The sequence below is a fragment of the Varanus komodoensis genome, unplaced genomic scaffold (genome assembly GCF_004798865.1).
Source record: "Varanus komodoensis strain SLA01 unplaced genomic scaffold, ASM479886v1 scaffold41, whole genome shotgun sequence".
NCBI lineage: Eukaryota > Metazoa > Chordata > Lepidosauria > Squamata > Varanidae > Varanus > Varanus komodoensis.
The window spans coordinates 8,150,599-8,170,006 of NW_025335954.1; the positions used below are offsets into that span (position 1 = coordinate 8,150,599).

The 19,408-nt window shown below is 47.0% G+C and overlaps 1 protein-coding gene across 1 annotated transcript; it reads right to left on the reverse strand.

Moving 5' to 3' along the window:
• Positions 1-7,900: 7,900 nt before the first annotated feature.
• KRT18 (keratin 18) lies at positions 7,901-18,941 on the reverse strand. The gene is made up of 7 exons (XM_044443149.1): positions 18,480-18,941; positions 12,346-12,428; positions 11,373-11,529; positions 11,007-11,171; positions 10,713-10,838; positions 9,098-9,321; positions 7,901-8,127 (listed from the first exon to the last, which is right to left on the reverse strand). The coding sequence occupies exons 1-7, from the start codon at positions 18,888-18,890 to the stop codon at positions 8,010-8,012; spliced, it is 1,284 nt and encodes a 427-aa protein (XP_044299084.1). The 5' UTR covers positions 18,891-18,941; the 3' UTR covers positions 7,901-8,009.
• Positions 18,942-19,408: the final 467 nt, after the last annotated feature.

A 19,408-nucleotide genomic window follows, 5' to 3' on the forward strand; every position in this document is an offset into this window, starting at 1 on the left:
TTTGATAGCTCTGTCCACACCGAGAAGCCCCTAATAAAGCCCCTGCCAATGAGCTTTGCTTCTTCACTCCACAGCTTTCCACCATCTGCAGGTCTCCTGCTCCCGCAAAAGATCCTGTCCTTTTTCCCCTTGCTGCCTGAAACTGCCTCCAAGCAGAAAGGGCCGCCTTGCTCTCTCCTTTGCACCTTGTCCTTGCATCTTCCCTTACCCCACTGCAAGGACCGTTCAGATGTGTTGGAGTATGAGTCCCATAATCCCTGACCATTTGCTGTATCAGCTGGGGTTCATAGGAGTTGTAGTATGAAAGGCACCAGGTTGCTTATCCCTGAGGCTAATCCCTACTTATATCAGTTTTCCTCTGTTGAATTTTAGACTGTATGCTCCTCAGGGCAGTGACCTGACCTATTGTAGTCTTTAATGCACCACACACACTGATTCTTCCTCTTTCTTGGCCAGGTGTGTTGATCTCACAGGGACTTGAGGGGGGTGCATTCCAGTGGGGGGTGAGCATGGCTAAAGGCAAAGGGGGTGTAGCCAGCATGCTGTGGCTTCAAGGCACAATCTTATGGCCACTGAACAGTGTTTAGGCAGCCAAAAATGGGCTGCAGCCCTAGCTTCAAGCTTGGAAATTCATTAGGAGCTGGGACTCAGAGCTCAGAGCAGCCTCCTTCTGCCCTTTCAGCCAGTGCAGGTCTTTCCACGCTGGATGTGGCTCGGGAGTTGCACATCACTGGTGTGTGTGGGACATTCTGGGAGTGGGGAGGAGAGGAGTGCAGCTCCATCAGGATACAAGGAAGCCCTGAGGTGCCTTTGCCCTCCTCTTCATAAGGACATAGATGGTCAAAATCGGCCCTCAGTATCCTTTGCAGGTGGAGAGGAAGTGCAGAGGCAATTCTGGCCTCTAAGCTCCCCACACACGTGACTGAATGCCCAAAATCTTTCAAACTTGGAGAGTCATGGGCAACCCCACTAGATGGTACCTTAAAGCCCCTACTGCTGTAACTCAGCCTTAGGATGTTTTAGAATGGGAAAAAAACTGTCCCAAAGCTGGCAAAAAAGCAAAATATTAGTAGTTGAGGGAAAGGGGACCCCCCCCCTCCCCGGGGCAGGCTTGGGACCCCTGGTGGGGCAGATTTGTCAGCCTGAGGTTTTGTACCCTTGCATGCTCTCACTCTCTTTTTCCTGCCTCAAATCTTTCTCTCAGCTGTTTGTGCGTCTCCTTTTATTTCTCTCCATCACCATTACTTGCTTGCTTGACAGGCAGAGAGCCCAGGAGCAAGGAGGCTGGAGCACCTCTGCTCTTTGCTCTTGCTTGGGCCAAAATGAGAGGCAGGAGAACCAGCCGGTTGCAGTGGTGAAGGGGAGTGATGTCAGGGGACTTTTGTTAGTGGGCCCCAACCATACCTTCTTCTGATGCTGGTCTGACTTGGGAACTGGAATAGGGAAACATCCCAAGTAGCAATAGGACAATGTCTTTAGCAGGTAGTTTTAGGCAGGTAGTTTTAGATTTTCCAAAATGGGAGATCAACCATTGTTTTCTCATTTCTTCTTTGTAGAAACCCTTGGAAGGATCCTAGACATGACCTAAAACCATTTCTGCCTATATCTTGAATGCCTGTGCTGCAGCTGCCTCCCACTTTCCAACAACCCATGGGTAATTTCAGGGTTCTGCCTCCTCAAACAAGTTTGTTTATTTATTGATTGATTGATTTATATCCTGCCTTTTTCCTACAAAGGGCTCAAGGCAGCTTACATCTCCTCCTCCATCTTATCCCCACAACAACAACCCTGTGAGGTAGGTTGGGCTGAGAGTCTGTGACTGGCCCAAAGTCGCCCAGTTGGCTCCATGGCTGAGCGGGGACTCGAACCCTCATCATCTGAGTCCCAGTCCCATGCTCTTCACCACTACACCACTCTGGCTCTCCAAGTTCCTGCCATGCCACTTGGGATATGCCAGCAAGGATAATTAGGGAAAATCAGCCAACCCTTGCAGTAAGGTTAACAAGTTTGTCAATTGAGCCAATATCCTTTGATTGCTAAGGGAGTCTCTGTCTATCAATGTTTTTACGTGCTGCCCTTCTTTTTTGACCAAAGAAAATACTCTAAATGCTACTAATACTGTTTCTCCTTCTCATTTGGCCCTATGCCATATTCTTTGTTAGCCTTCCTCAATTTGGCACTTTCTTATGGAGTACATATAACTCCTATCATGTATGAGAAGGGACTGTGTTGGCTGAGGCTGATGGGAGTTGTACTCCAACACATGTAGAGGAGAGAACTGGGGAAGACTTTTTTTGTCGACCTGCAAATTGAATCTTTGAACTTTTGCTCCCTGGAAGGGCTGCCTTGCAGCTGTACCAGGACGCTCCATAGCCTTCTACTAAGTATTGTACTCATATCTCCAATGCTGAGGTCTACACACTCTCCTTGGATTGTACCCTGACATCCACAGGCAACCCCTGAAGGCTTCATTGTCCCATGCACCAGGAACTTGCCCTCAGTGACTGCGTTTGCTGGTTTGCTGTCTACCTTGGTATTCGGCTTTATTGATGGATGGTACTTGTGCAGCAACAGAATGAATGAATCATTTCCAGCAGCTCTGAAAACAAGCTGAGAGTGCCTGGTACTGGGATGTCAGCACTTGTTAGTCTGGCCTCCCCCACAACCACCCCTCCCCTCCCCTCTCCCAGTCACATTCCTAGGGCAGTTTTGCTTTCAGTACCTTGCCAGAGTATAGGCAGTGCATTTCCTAGCTGACCCTGTTCTCTGGATTTTGTTTCCTCCTTAAGGGGCAGGGAGTGGCATTTTAGAATTTGAAGGACCTACATCAGGTCCAGCCCCAGGAACAACAGCAGGAACCCTCTTTCAAAAGTATTTTTCAAAGGAAATATACAGCTGCTCCCTTCCTGCACTTTCTTGCTTGCCATAGACAGCATTCATTTGGAAATGGCATTAGGGACCATCTATCCCCTGGCCTGAAAAGTTGGCTTCATCATACCCAGCCAAATGTTTGCCCAAACTGCTTTTAAAATATCTCTACCAAGATCTCCTGCCCCTGGGGCTTAATAAGAAGCTGACTTATGCCAAGCCAGACTACAGATCCACCTATGTTATGGGCAACCTGTGGTCCCTCAGATCTGTAACCGACCATGAACAATCAACCAGCTGATCCTTCCCCTTCAGGCATGTTGACAGCTGCACAGCTCCTCCATTGCTGCATTGCCTCTGCCGCCACTCCCATCTTCCACAGCCTGGCCCCCAGAGCATCCCCTGCAGCAGTTTTGCCTACATGCTATTATCCTCATGAGGCACAGGAATTTGATGCTCGCTGGCTCACATACTTCAGCCAACTAGATATTGATGCCTGGGAGTTTAGAAAAGTGTGAACACACAGGCTGGTGATGAAATGGTTCCAGAACCAAAGGTGATTGATGTTGCTTGAAGGGTGTGCTGACTTCTAAAGGACTTTGCCAGTACAGTCCATATCTTAGAAATTGTCAGGAACAAAGTGGGGGGAAATATAAGGAAATATACCCCATGTTATCAAGGAACTTAGAGAGCAACTTTGAATGAATTGGGAATCCCAACTCCAGAGGTTTTGATGCACTTCCTATTGTTAAATCTACCTGATTCTGCAATGATTGCCTGGATACAGACATCATAATATTATTATTTATTTATTATTTATTTATTTAGAACATTTCTATGCCGCCCTCTTCGCAAAAAGCCTCAAGGCGGCTTATTACCTATTTGAAATTGCTTATTCCTTTTTTGTTGGGTCCTGGAACATGTATTCTGAAGCTGGACCTAATAATAAAAGGGAAATGTTTCAAATGAAGCATAAAAATAACACACCTGTGGCCCTGCAGATGTTTTGGCCTACATCAACTATCATCCTTGACCACTGACCATGCTGACTAGGGCTGGTGGGAGTTGGAGTCCAAAACATGTGGAGGGCCACACAAATTCTATTTCAGTCAAGGTGTTCTCCAGACTATAGCTATCAGCCCCAGCCGGCATGGCCAATGCTCAAGGATAATGGAAGATGAAGTCTAAAACATCTGGAGGGCACCAGAACGGGAGAGTTGGCCTATGGCAATTGGCAGTGACTCTGCAGTTTTTTCAAGCAGAATGCCTTCCTGGCCCTAATGGGAGACACTGAGGGTTCAGTCTGGGTTGCTTTGCATGAAACTGAGCAAGCAAACAGGGAGAGCAAACAGGAGGTCGGTGGTGGAGTTGCAGTGGAAGAGGAGACAAAGGCAGGCAGAGGCGAAGGAGTGAGGGTCCTGGACTAGCCCAGCACCAGCCTCTGCGGGAGGCTGTGTGCTATTGAGAGCTGCAACTGAAAGGGAGGATCCTGATTACTATCAGCAGCTGTGTGGCTGAGGAGGTTTATTTTGGTTCCTGACTCCTAGCTGAGCAGTCCTAGGGGCTCTGGAATATGAGCAGCCAAGCTCCCAGGGAGGGAGCCACCAGGGAGACCAAACAGGAGTTTGGTGGCAAAGTTCAGCAAGGGAGATCCCTAACTCTTTTCTTCTTCTCTTTTACCCTTTAGTCCCCCCAGCCTTGTTTTTTTCCTTGTAACACTCTCCCATTACTGACTGGTAGGACTCTGTTATTAACCTTCAGGGGATGCCAAGATCAGGGCCTGATTGACTCTGCAAGTACCTGCAGAACCAAGAGCACCTTTGCAGGTGCTTGCAGGAAACAGCTGAGTGGCACCTGGAGGCATCCCTGCACTGCAGCTCTTTGCCAGAACAACACAAGATGTCCTGGTGACTTCCTTGTGCTCTGGCTCTCTGCATTGCCTTGCCTGAATCCTGCTCACCCACCTGTTCCCCTTCTATCTGTCTCCAGTCTAACCCTGATTCCCAGATACCTGCACCCGTCCTCCCTGACCTTGCCTTGCTCTTGAATGTCGCTGTCTTTCTGGTACATGAACTTTGGATTGCAGTATCTTGGATTGTGTTTGCTTGGATCGCTCGTCTCCCTGGTTTTGACCCTGGACTTTTGATCAAATGTGCCTCTTTCTTCTGGCCGCCTGAACCTGCTGCGGGACTCCACCTTGCACCTGTGCCCTGGTCCCAGCATTCCAACCTTAGTTGCCTGTCGCCCACACCCTGGATCTTACCTGGAAGACAGGAGGAAGCACTGCTTATTACAGCAGGACCAGCAAGCTAGAATCAAAAAGGTAGCACAAAGAATAGACTGAGAAGACTCCCCAGTGGGGGTGACGGGCAACATTTGTGCTATGCTTGTTTTCCTGTCTGAGGTTAATGTGGCTTGCGCATGCAACAAGTGCAAGCTACTAGCCCTGTTAGAAGGAAAGGTGAGAGCAGTGGAGCAGCAAGTGTCCACCCTCAAGGTAGTAAAAGAAGATGAAGAGTTTTTAGACAATGCGGTGAAATCACAATAGTACAGAAGCAAGAAGTACAACAGCAAACTGGCAGAGAAGAGGAGACTCCTAATGTGGCTGTCTTTCTGGAGCATGACCTTTGGATTGTAGGTCATGTTTGTAAGAGAAATTGGAAGAGAAAATGAGGAGGACACTCCCTGGAAAAGGGTGACAGTTCAGTGCAGAAGAACTCGAAGCCTCTCTGCACCAGTGGAAGCAGTGGAACGATCCGACTGCTTTCAGTTCCTTGAGGGAGGAGCAGCCCGCCCTGGAAGAAATGCAAGCCATGCAACACTGAACACTGCTGAAGGTCAACCAACTTGTGGCATTGATACCAAGGCTTGCAAGAACAAGAAGGGGAGCATTTCAGTTGTGGGAGACTCCCTGCTGTGTGGGATGGGAACACATGTATGCCAGGAAGACCAGTGGACTCTACTGGTATGCAGTCTCCCTGGAGGGCAGATTAATGGTATGAGCCTTGCCAATCTTTCAGTTATGTGTGCCCACTGGCACACAGCCCTTCCTTCTTATACACGTGGGAACCAATGATACTGCCAAATGGAGCTTTGAAGAAATTACATTGGAATTTGAAGCTTTAGGGAGGAAAGTAAAGAACTTTGGTGCCCAGATGGCAAAGAAAAGACAGAAGTACTCAATTCCTACTTGGGCTCAGTCTTTTCCTAAAAGAAGATCTATGACCTTCTTGATGGAAGGGAAGCACAAGCTGAAGGAGAAGGGGGGTGGCAGTTCAAGATTGATAAGCAAAAGGTCAAGAATCATCTAACTGGGTTGAATAATAATAATAATAATAATAATAATAATTATTATTATTATTATTATTATTATTATTATTATTATTATTATAACATTTCTATGCCGCCCCTTGCCGAAACGTCGGGGCGGCTTACAACACAAGCTGTAACACATGAATGTGTTCAGATCTCCAGAGCCAATGAACTCCCTCCTAGAGTCATCAAGGAGCCAGTGGAAGAACTTTCAGAATCACTGTCTATTACATTTGAGAAATCCTGGAGGACAGGGAAGTGCTGGAGGACTGGAGTGCCTGATGAAGTGCTGGTTCCCCTTTACTCAGCACTGGTTAGGCCTCATCTGGAGTACTGAGTCCAATTCTGGGCACCACAGTTTAAGAAAGTGCAGACAAGCTGGAGAGATCCCAGAAGAGGGCAAAAAGGATCATCAGGGACTAGAGACAAAGCCATGTGTGGGGGGGGGTGGGCACTGAAAGTACTGGGCATGTTTAGCCCAGAGAAAACTGAGGGGCAATATGATCGCACTCAACAAGTACTTGAAATTGGGTTCAGATCTGATCCACCACAGGGCTGCTCTTATGCTGTACTTGCTATGCCTGCTCTACCTACTAGTCCAGTCCTAGCTGGGAATTCAAAAACAGCCCTGCCTCATCAGAGCAAAGGAGCCATGTAACCCCCTAGCAATGGGCAGATCAATAGTAGCAGACAAGGCTCCCTGAAAGAAAAGCTTGCCCCTCTTACTGAACTTGCATGGACACCATGCAACCAACCCCTTGGAGGTGTCAGGATAGGGTGCTGGGTGTGCTTCTTAGTTGCATTCTCCATTTCCATGGGACCGTGGGAAGAAGAATCATAGAGCTGGAAGGGGCCAGGAAGGCCATCAGCTCCAATTCCCTGCAGGACACCATGTTACACCATCCCATTTGGATGGCTGTCCAGTTTCTTTTTGAATGCCTCTAGTGTGGGAGAACCCATGACATCTCTAGGCACCTGGTTCCACTGTGGTATTGCTCTGACAGTGAGGAAGCTTTTCCTGATATATAGCCTGAATTGGGGTTGTCGCAACTTGACTTGATTATTCCATGTCCTACACTCTGGTATCGGTGAGAAGAGATCTTGACCTTCCTCTTTGTGACACCCTTTGAGGTACTTATAGACACCCTTTGTCTTCTCAAGGCTGAACATGCCCAATTCACTCAGTCTTTCCTCATAGGGCAGTGTTTCCAAACCTTGGATCATTTTTGTTGTCCTCCTCTGGACCCTTTCTATTTTTCCTGCATCTTTCTTAAACCTTAGTGCCCAGAACCAGACACTGTATTCCAGATGAGGTCTTACTGAGGAGTATAGGGGAACTACTACTTCTCATGATTTGAAAGTAATATTTCTATTAATGCATCCCAAAATAGCATTTGCCCTTTTGGCAGCTGCATCACATTTTTGGCTTATGTTGTCCACAATGAGACCAAATAGTCCAGGCTCATGCTACTTTAGAACAGGGCCCAGAATCTACTAGAACACAATTCAAGGTGAAAAGCTTTCCCTGAACACAGAAAGTTGGATTTCCACCCTACAGTTCCCACAATCCCCAGCTAGCATGGCCAGTGAGCGGGGATTGTGGGAGTTACAATCTGGTTGCATAGTCCTACAGTAGCTAGATGAACCCCAGCATTGCAATGATTAGAGGAGGGTTGGGGGGTAGACAAAATGAAGGAATACCACTCAGATACAACATTCTTTTGTATGTTTTATTGCTTTTTTGTATTCAATTATGATCCACCCCAGGCCCTATCCAGCTTGTGGGGGAACAATGTGCTGAGAGGCGCTTTCTCTTGCATGAGGCGAGCTTAGCGCTTTGTCACTCTACTCTCACTCTTCTCCGCCACCACTTTGCCATCTACGATCTTGGTGGTTTTGATCTTATGCGTGATTTCCATGGCGTCTTCCAGCACAGCATCGTTCAGGCTGGAGAAAAGAGACGGAACACATGGGCATTAAGAGACTTCCACATCATTTGTGCATCACACCTTGAGGAAATTTGTGTCACCATCACAACTATTGAACTGGCCAACTTGAGGAATCCTGAACTCAGTGGCCCCATTTTACAGGCAAGAAACTGAGACCAAGATGGCTGACACATGCAGTGGTCTCTGGCTCTGTGAATGGATGAATGTGGGATTTTCAAATGCATTATGATTAACTCTCTGAATTGACAGATGCACAACCTGGTAGGACCAATCAGTGGCTACTTCCACCAGTTGGCCATGTGATCTGAACGCAGTGTAGACCACTCCTCTGTTAAGATACCTTTAGTCAGAGGAAATCTGGTGCAAGCAGGAGCACATGAGGTCATCAGGATAGGCCAACCCACTCCTGCCACTAAACAGAATTGCAAAAAGTATTATCCTAAAATGTACTTCCATTGCACAAAGACACATGGCCAGGCTCGCCCACCACAGAGGGGATGGGCCTGAAAATGGACTAATATCCCCACATATAGTTCTGCTTCTGGGAGCTAATCAGGTCTTGTCTCATATGTGGCTTGGATGAGAGCCATTATGTAAGCCAAGCTGAGCTTTGCAGGGGGAGAGCCAGAAGGGCAGCTGATACAGGAATATCAATGAGAGAGACCTACAACAGCATGTTGCATTGTGTGAAGGAGTCCGGCCTCAGGGCTGCAGCCAGCCACACCACCTTCCAGGATGTTCCATTCCATTCCAGACCCCACCTCACATTTTTCTAATTTGCTCCACTCTGAAAGGCTCTTCCAGGGACAAGTATGGCTGGGGATGATGAGTCCATCACAGTCCATCACATCCAGAGGGCACCAGTTTGAGGAAGACTTTTTTTTAGAGCATATGGAGTCCAGACTGGAAGCTCAACTCACCCCCCCCCTTTTCCCCCCTGGAAAGGATAAAAAGCTAGAAGCACTTACTTCAGCTCCTCTCCACCTTCCAGCAGCTGCCTGTAGGTAGCAATCTCCTTCTCCAGCTTGACTTTAACATTCAGCAGAGCCTGGTACTCATCTGCCTGGCGCTGCATATCATTCCGCAGCTGTGCCAGTTCCATCTCAAGCCTCATCAACACGCCATTAAGTTGCTCCATCTGCATGGCATAGCGGTTCTCTACTTCGTGCAGGTTGCCAAGAAGATTGGCTTTCTGTAGGAGAAATGGGGTTTTTAAAAAGGAGGCCAAGTTAGAGCCGGCCCTTGATGAACCAACTCTCTTCTATGTTTAGGTGGCATTTCTGTGCCTGGCCTCTTTTTGGGGGTCAGAAAACATTTTTGCTTGGGTTCAGTTACCTCCGTAGTTTGGCTCCCTACTGCAAATTAGTGAGGCACCCCCATTTTGATTGTGTTGACGAGTTGGCACCTTCTGTAATCAAAACACATGTTCTAGCACAGAGCTACAGTCATTCCTTGGGGTACAAGAAATCCTGCCTCTCAGTACGGGCAGTCCCTGTATGAACACCTGAGTTATGAACAAACTGCCACAAAAGCCTGTTAATTTTTTAAAAATACTGCAGAAAATCATCATCACCATGCAAAGGAAGTGAAAGGGAAGAAAGGAAGGCCTCCAAAGCATGCCTTCCTGCCCTGCCCATTCAGAGGGAAATCTCGCTGGCATTTCCTTGCTGCAAAGAGGAGGAACTGGTGAGTTGGGTGGCAGTGGGGAAAGTAGAGATATTCGTGGTTTTTCCACTTTCATGGGGGTCCTGCACCCCTATCCCCTGCACATGTAGAGGGCCAACTATATGTGATCTGACTTACATACAGATTCAACTTAAAGACACATTTCCATTTTCTCAGGAAAAGAACTCATTTGTAGCCTGGGGACACTGGTACCCCGGCTCACAAATGCCTCAGGACCAAATCAGGTCGCGAACAGAAATTTTGACAAACTTTTGCCTCAGATCACAAACTCTGCATTGGGTGAGAATCGCAATCGCCCCTGTCTTCCCTGCACAATTGTGCTTGGAGGGGGGGGAGATGGCTGTGATCATGGTTGCACTCGTGCAGGGAAGATAGGCACGATTGCGGTCATGCTTGTGGGGGGAGATGACTGCGATTGCGCCCATCTTCCCTGCATGATCGTGATTGTGGCCGTCTCCCCCCACCCCCAAGCACAATCGCTATCGCACGATTATTGTTTGAACTCTCCCTCCAAACAATAACCTCCCCCCACCCACCAGGGTTAGTGTTCTCTACTGTACTGTATAGTACTTTGTTACTTGTTGTTCTTTGTCACTTTGTTTCAAATTTTTTCATTTCATAAAAAATGGTTACAAAATGGATTAACCTTATTTACACTGAACCTGATGGGGAAATTTGACTTGGGTCACACCAATTTGGGTCACAACCAGAGTCCTGGAACAGATTAAGTTTGTGAGCCAAGGTACCACTGTACGTATAATGCAGTCCGTTTTTTCACTAAAATACTGATGGAGTTCTGTTTGACAAGCTTTCCTGTATGACCACACAAACTGTAAGGATCTCAAGCCTAGTTTCTTCTGGAACTGGGAGACCTTACAGCCAAGCGCTGATTCCTACCACATTGCGCAGAGACTCCAGCTCAACCTCCAGTGTTTGGAATTTGTAGCGCAGTTCATTGGCATTGCCACGTGCTCCTTCAAGCTCCTTGGTATTCTCAGTGATGACAACGGTGCTCTTGGTGATCTGAAGGAAAGGTGCAAAGACATAAGGAAGTTTATTTCCTTGGGATCTCACCTTTGGACAATTACAGATGCAGCCTCTTTCATCTCATGGGAACTATGAGGCGTCAGAGTCAAAAGAAGCCGACATTCATCCATTTCAGGAGCAAGTCACAAAATTTCTCCTGCTTACCTGATTCTTCCAGTACTCATCCAGCTCCTCAAGGTTTTTCCGAGCCAGTTCGTCATACTGTGCCCGAATTTCAGCCATGATTTTAGCCAGATCCTGTGACTTGGGAGAATCTACTTCCACTGTCAGTCCGCAGCTGGCAATCTGGGCCTGCAAACTGTTGACTTCCTAAAGGGGAAAGGTGTGGTGGGAGGAGATACAGAATGAGCCAACATCAACTGCAAAGTATGGGGGCCGTCCCAGGCGGGCAAGGCTGGGAACATCCTTCACGAGTGGCCCCAGCCCCTCCCTTCCACAGCAGAGGGCCACCTCCTTCCCATCAAACCACTGTTCCTGCTCTCTCCTTGCCTATTGTCACTCAAGGCTTACTGTTTCGTGATTCTTCTTCATGAAGACCAGCTCTTCCCTGAGGGACTCAATCTCAGTCTCCAGCTGCAGACGGCTCACATTGGTGTCATCAATAACTTTGCGCAGGCCTCTAATGTCATTCTCCACAGACTGACGGATGGCCAGTTCAGCCTCATACCTGGGTAAAAAGAAAGAAGGCATGAGGACTTTGCCACAATTTTCTTTTTAACCTGGAAAGGGGTTTATTTTTGCCACTGTAAATATGTGAGCAATGCAGAAAAAAAGAGGGAGGATTGTTTTCATGCTCAGATCCTAAGCAAACAGAAAGGCACAGCAGGGTGCAGAATTCACTTTCCTGAACTTTGCTGATTTTTTTTTTTTAAAGAGGTTCAAAAAGGTGCTTCAGAGTGAATGGGCAATGCCTCTCAACATCTTTCAGCTGAAACTTTTAGCATACAATCACATTGCTTCATTCACAGAATTTAATGTGGGGATTCAGATATATCATCCTCTTGCAACCCACCCATTTTTGCCATAACGTTTTCAATCTTTTAATTGTTCTTTCATTAAAAAAATCTATTAAGGAGGGGGGAAAAGCAGACTAGCTGCTGTACAATATGTGGAGTCCTTAGTCTGAAAGCTAGATGCTTGAATGAATAAGACTTGCATAGATTTGAGATGGTCTTTAGCATCCCTGACTGCTCCATGACCCTCTTTTGTTAGTAAACAAGAAAAAATATGCAGAATTAACAGAACTGGAGCATATTCGGTCAATTTATTAATACATTGCATCTCTATCCTGCCTTTTTCCCTTTTATGGGGGACTTGAGGCATCTATGTAAGTTTACCTTCCTTTCATTTTTATCCTCAGAACACCAACCCTGTGAGGTGGATTACTCTGAGAGGGAGCGATTGGCCCAAAATCACCCAGTGAACTTCATGGCCAAGTGGGAAGCAGAACCCAGACCTCCCAGAACAAGCAGAAGACACTCACTTGACACGGAAATCATCAGTGGCTAGGCGGGCATTATCAATCTGCAGGACGACTCGAGCATTCTCCACTGTCTGGTTAAAAATCTGAGGGGAAGGAAGCACAAGGCATATTAATGAAAATAGGGTGTGAAAAAGCAAGTATTCCAATCATTTCTAGGGTTGTCAGATGACCAGGGGAAAATGAGCCTGAAAAAGGAGCCTGAAAATGTTCCTTTAGCAGCAATTTAATCTGCTGGTTATCCCACCATGGTCAATGGGGCTTGCCAGCAGCTGCAGATCAAGATGTACCTTAGGGATATACCTTAGGGATATATAGCCCTAATCCTCGGTCTGATTGATTGTGAAAGATTTGTGGATTACCCATTTCAATTCAGATTATAGGTTCCAAACATTTCTTTCCCAAGCTTATGCTAAAAGAAGTGCCAAACTTCCTCTTTCTTTCTTTCTTTCTTTCTCATTTTGAGAAGGCCAGAGCAACCTGATCCTATTGGTTTCCTGGCAGCCTGAACAGATCCCATTGTTTGTCTAACCATAACAGGTGCAATTCACCTTCCCAGTTCCCAAGGCAACAGAAAGGTCTAGAAACCAAGATTCTTAAAGGGACACTTCCTGCGTTGGTAATGTGGGCTTGCTGCCATTTTTGTAACTATCATTTTCATATTTTAAAACATTTTAATGTTTAATATTATATTAATTTGATATTCATATTCTTGTATTGTCATATTCATTGGTTATTTTGCTATTATTTGGCTTTATGATTGCAAGCCACCGAAGAAATTTGCTAGTACACAAATCTGTACAAATTTGGGATATTTGTAGAAAGCAAATTAACAAATAAATAAATTCAGTATCTTCACTTTATGAAAATATATATCCTGTTAAATGAGTCACAGGCATCCAGGATGGTCTAGGATCCAGAATCCACAGGTTCTACTTCTCTATTCTTATTCATTACATTTTTATAACATCTATAGCCAAAGCTTTTGCGGCAGTTCACAACATTTAAGTCACCCATCTAGATTTCAACCAGGCCTAACCCTGCTTCACTTCCGAGATTATGCAGGATCAGGCACTTCAGTCTATACAGAAGCTATTGCAACAGGGTGCTCTCAGATGGAGGGTTCGTAGCACTACTAATTCAAAGATATCCCATCTCTTCCTCCCCAACAGATTATTGTTGGTTGAATGATAAAAGACCGAAGAATGACAGGAAAGCATGGGGGAGTTACAGGTGGAAGATGACAATGTCTGGGTGCCCTGTCAGCTTCCAGGAAAGCTGCAGGGCCTGCAATAGCATCATACAAGCCCCACCAGGATCCTGGCTCTCCTGTTTATAAGCCCTGTTTAGCAATAGCTGAATTTCTTAGGGTTTATAACAGATCAGCAAGAAGATGACAAAAGCAGACCAAGTGCCAATGGAAAATGTCTTCTGCGTCACAGGTGCAGTACCTGTGGCTTATTGCATGTTCCTTATCTCTGAGCTATGCCCTTCCCTAATGCTTTACCCATTGCACAACTGCAGTAATGGGGGAAACAATAGCCTGACTGTTTTAAGGCTGGAGTCATTTATGAGATTTTCTTTGCTTTTTTTATTATTTTTGTTTCTTGTTTTGTTACAACCCTGAGAGCTGCTAACTAGAGCCCAGAAATTTGTCCTGAATAGTAAAACAGAACAGAGTTAATAGTTCCTCTGTACAAACATGCTTTCCTTCCTGGTCACTTTCCAGCTTTCTGGGGTCTGGAGAAGGGAAATGGTGCTGCTGCTGTTAAAAACTGGGAATCAGAAACCCTTCGTAATCTTTTGCAAATTGCCCCACAGATTGATCAGTAGAGCCAGATCCTCCCACAGCTTTGCATGGGAAAGTCTTGCTAGGGGAATAAAAAACAGATCATGGTAGGAAAGGGCAAGGCAGCTTCTAGGAAGAAAAGTTGTGTCCTTTAAAGAAATCCTTTGTATCAAACAGAAACAGGTAACAGGAAGCTGGCAGGGGAGAAGTTCTCAGGAGCATTGGGCACGTTCCAGGCAACCAAACCTCAAGGCATATATGATCAAGGACTTAATTGTGCTCTGTGTGTGCGCCTGTGTTCATGTGTGTGCACACGTGCATGCATGTGTGTGCGTGTGTGTACACATGTGCATGCTTGCAGCAACTAGCAATATAAAGGCTTTATGTGCCATATAGCTTTAAGACCAAATGTTGCATAGTGGTTAGTGCTGGACTGGAGCCTTGGGCAATCCCGATTCTAGTCCTCACTCAGCCATGAAGCTTACTGAGTGACATTGGGCCAGTCACCCACTCACAGCCTAACCTACCTTACAGGGTTGTTGTGAGGAGAAAAATGGAGCAGAGAAGACATTTGTAAGACACCTTGGGTTCCTTGAAAGAGAAAAGGTGGGATATGAATGCAATGCAGTTGCATTTGGTTCCCACAAATACAGAAGCTGGTTCAGAGAAACTTCAAGGGAGGGGCATTTCTGAAAATGCTTCCCTCTCCCATTGCTGAATCCTAGGCCAAGCCCATTGCTCTTTCATCTTTATACCTGCAGCCACACCCTCAGGGCCAGCTCATTACCTTTTGTCCCATACACCTGGCCCTAGTAGGTGCTTCAGCCACTTCCCTCATAGTTCGTTTTTCTATTTTGTTTGCTTTATTTGCTAACGGCTTCTATGTATATAAGTCATATCAGCAAACATCCTTTATTTTACCTCCTCCCATGCATCATTTTTCCTGGTAGGGCTCACTTTTCAACCCTACTATAAACTAAGCCATTGTCTGGGATCCTCTGGGAATGGGGTTTTTTGCCCTGCCAAGTCTTCCTGTTTCCTTTACTTAGGGGTGGGTAACTTTTTGGCTCATGAAAGCCACATTACCTTGTGGGTAGACTCTCAAGAACCACATGTTGGCTGTGGAGAGGGCAGAACCCAGGGGTGGCAAAGTAGGGTGGATTATCCCCCTTCTTTATCTGTCCCCTTTCTTCCCTTGGTCCTCTTCCCTATAGCTGCCCAATCATTCTTGCCAGAGATCTGAACTGATCACAGGCAGAGGGCCACATGAAAATTGGATGGAGGGTTGCCCACCCTTGCTTTAACCATTTGCAAAGTTTGCATGCCCACTGCTGCCATCTGCTTAGCATGTGAAATTTCTGCTTGTGTCGTACACTGTCAAAGGCACAGGATCCCTTCTTTTAAGAAGGTGGGATCATTTCATCCTGGCCTAAGCTAGGAATGTAAACCCACCTGTGTTTCCACCTGAACCAGGGAAAAGGTAGGCACAGTGGAATACCCAAAGAGGGTCTATTAGAGCCTCAGTGGTAACAGTCCCCTGGAAATGCTCCTCCTCTTCAACCTTGCAGCCTTCTTATTCACCTGCCTGGAGCTGGCACTGCACACCATGTCTTAGCTCAAGGGCAGATCTAGGTTTGTTGGGACTCTGTGTGTTCCATGGTAACCCTTGTGTTGTCAGTGGGGCCTGCAGCAGCAGAGTTCGGTCTAGCCACATTTATTGTCTCCCACAATGCTCCAGAGCAGCCTTCCCCAACCTTGTGCCCTCCAGATGCATTGCAACACCCAAAATTCCTAGTCCATGCCCCTGCTGGATCGGAATTCTGGGAGCTGTGGTCCTGATGCCTCTGAAGGCTTCCAGGTTGGGCAAGGCTGCTCCAGAGTGATACTAGGTGGAAGCCATTGTAGGATCTCTCAAGGGTGGCTAGATGCAGCTGCTTTGGGTGGCTTTGAGTGCCAGGAGAGGCTTTTTCTTAAGGAGGAGGTACAGGTGCCCTGGCTGCTGCCCAAAGATTCCAGGCACCAAGCCCAGTCCTACCTTTTCTCCAAAACTTGTTTGTAGTAGGAATAATATCTGATGGAAGATTAAATGCTGCCTCACAGAGTTCTCTTTTTTACAGTGGTAGCAAAGAAAAAAAGTAAAAGTTCATTTTAACAGCCAATGAAAGTTATTAATTGTTCAGCACATGTGTTGGTCTTTGCACCCTTCCCTAAATTAGAGCCTTCCAGATGTGTTGGATTTCAGTTCCAATCAGCCCCAAACATCAGAGTCAATAGTCAAAATACGGGGAGTTTAGTCCAGAACATGGGGAGGGTGTGGGGGGGGGGGGGTGTGTGGGGGGGGGTGGGCAGGCGAATAAAATGTTCTACTGTGAACTGCATTAGTATTATTATTACACTGCACTTTATCCCATCTTTCCCCCCTGTATGTGCTCATCTTCCCTGGTGGAATCAGCATTTTCTTGTAATAGAAACATAGAAATAGAGCAAGTCAGATGGGGTCTCTTGGTCCATCTAGTCTGACCCCCAGCTCCAGCTGGCTTCGCTCATGACATGCCTACCATACACATGTCCAAATGACTCTGGGTTCAATACAACAGGAATCAATAAAAGCATGAATAATAAAAGACCCATGTGCCTTTTCTTCTTTAGTGAGAGTAACCCAAATCTCAACCACCAATTACACTTGTTCATTTTCCTCAGAACATGTTTTTATTGCTGAATTTCGGTGTTGAAGGAGCACAGCTGGGCAGTCTGGATGTGGGAACTTGCCACTCCTACTGCTGCACATTAGGTCATGCAGAGGAAGGCACAATGGCTTCTTCCAGGTGTTTCAGACAATTCCCATAATCCCAGGCTATTGGTCTTGCAGACTGTGTCTGACTGGAGTTGTACTTCAAATGATCAGGAGGGTGGTTGGTTGCCAGTCATCTGGGTTAAGAGAGGGTGCTTCCAGGGATGAATCAAGGCAGTGCTCCTTTTTGGAAATCAAGCTCTGGAGCTTCAACAGTTGCTACTAGGTGGCATCCATTGACTGCTATGACAAAGGCTGGCCTATGTCTGTTGGAATTGCCTGGCTAACCATTAACCTGTATGTGTGCTTGCTGAACTTTGAATTGTCAAGATGCACAGAAAGGAAGGAGCCAGGGAGAAAGTTATGCCAGTGGTGGGGACTGTGCTGATTGTGGAGGATGTTCAGGAAGGAACAGAATCATTTAACAGCTTAATTCCAGCCATGCTGTCCATAATATGCCTTCTTCTGCTTCCTTTCATTGGTTGCTTGCTACCTTCCGCCTGCCAGGGTTCCTGTGCAGCATTCAATAGGCCAAGCTTTTCTCCTCATCGGGCTGGGAGAAAAGACTTCACCAGCTGAACTGCTGCATATTAGGCAGCAGTTAAAAACTCTAGCCAGAGCTGAGTGGGGGAAATGGGAGGAGACAATTCTGCAGGAGTTAATATGAATATTCCTTTGCATGGGATACTTTACAGATGTAGGGCAATGAATTCTTACACACTGCTTAGCTTCTAAAATTAAAGGTCTGGAACTCAAGCCTCCCACTCTTTGTCCCTTAAATCCCAGGAAAACACCTGTAGGAACTGGTGAAGATCATTTCATGATGACAAGAGATAATTTGCACAGAGGCAACCTGCTCTGCTCTGCTCAGTCCCCCCCCCCAAAGTTTTATTAAAAGCACACAAATTTGTGTGTATGTGTGTTTGCACCAATTGGCACTAGAACAAGAAGGTAGGCCTGGAGGATTAGGAAAGACACAAGAGAAGGTACTCAGTTTATTTGCAGGGAATACATCTTTTAGGGAATGCTCTTGCTGGGAGCAAGTTTCTTAATAAGGTAGCTGGCCTCCTAGATGGACCAAAAATGGTGGTATTCATCCCAGACTCCTGGACCCAGAGAGAGATGATAGTGCACACAACCTGTACCAATAGTTTATTTGGCAGACTGAGTTGCCAGCTTTTAAAATAGTCTGTGTACCTGTGTCTTTCTCCCCAGCAAACAGTTACCAGCTGCTTATACCTACTGTTTCATTATACCTGCCAGTCATGTTTGCATCTTTTAAATCTCCCTGAAACCTTTGATTAACAGCCAAGCAGTATACAAACCCTTAATACAGGCAGTCAAGCAACATGAGCACATATGTGATTAAGGTGGGGTGCAGGGGAGGGGGGATTGTGCCAAGATTCAAGCCAGCATTGTGGCTGCCAGGTCAGCTTTTAGAAACTGAATATATGGCATTTCTGAATTAACCTGGAATTAGGGCGGGCTGACAATGTGCACCAGGCTTGTGGTGCAGACACAAAGCATTAGGGAGTCGACCAAGGTTTCCCACCTCACCTGATTTTTCAGGTCCTCAATGATTTCGAAGTAGCGACTCCAGTCCCGGGTGCAGGGCCCTTTCTTCTGCAGGTATTCTCTGATCTGGATCTCCAGTCTCTGGTTTTCGGACTCCAGCTGGCGCACCTTCCCCAGGTAGTTGGCCAAGCGGTCGTTCAGATCTTGCATGGTCTCCTTCTCATTCTGGATCGCCCCGGAACCAGAGAAGGAGAGACTGCTGCTGAACCCTCCCAAGGCTCCACTGCCAAGGTAGCCCGAGCTCGTGGAGGAAGTCCTGGTGACAGAGATGCGAGAGCCTGAGCCCCCTGCGCCTCCATAGACACTGGCAGCGCTGCTGATGGGGCCAAACTTTATGGGGCTGCTCAGCGGCCTTACGTTAACTGAGTAACCGCTGGTCCTGGAGAAACTCATCGGGCCGGCAGGGGCAGTGGACAAGCAAAAGGCAAATCTGCACGAGGCTGGGAGGTGTAGCTGTGCGGGCGGCTTGGCTCACCACGGGATTTATAGGCAGAGCCAGCAGGGGCAGGGCCTAGCCTGCCCACCTCCACTGTGTGCTCCGGGGGAAGGTGTGGCGGCTGCTGGCCCGAGTGCTCCTTCTTTGTTGTTTCACTTAGACCCCCTCCCCCACCCGGCTGCTTACGGGAGCCCCTTCTCAAAGGCCCGACAGCAACAGCAAGGGAATGGCAACCGCGAGAGCCTGCAATGTGCCAGGCAGCGATCAACACGCAAGGACCGCTGGCAATGCTGACATGAGAAAGGGCATCTTACTGCAAGCCAGGTAGATTTCAGGTAGGGCTAAGAAGGGATTCTGTTCCGTGCCTTGAAAAACAAGCTGCAGCTGCTGCTTAAGCGCTGCTTCACGCAACCACTTCACGCAGGGGGTTCCTCCCACACTCTAACCTTGTGTTGACATTTCTTTGGTGTGGGCT

What these genes read in the sequence shown, in the direction of transcription:
- KRT18 (XM_044443149.1), bottom strand. Translation starts at nt 18,890, where the DNA reads ATGAGTTTCTCCAGGACCAGCGGTTACTCAGTTAACGTAAGGCCGCTG. An exon ending in ATGAGTACTGGAAGAATCAG is followed by an intron (nt 10,839 to 11,006) that starts GTAAGCAGGAGA and finishes CCTTTCCTTCAG; the next exon opens with ATCACCAAGAGCACCGTTGT. An exon ending in GAAGGTGGAGAGGAGCTGAA is followed by an intron (nt 8,128 to 9,097) that starts GTAAGTGCTTCT and finishes TCTTTTCTCCAG; the next exon opens with CCTGAACGATGCTGTGCTGG.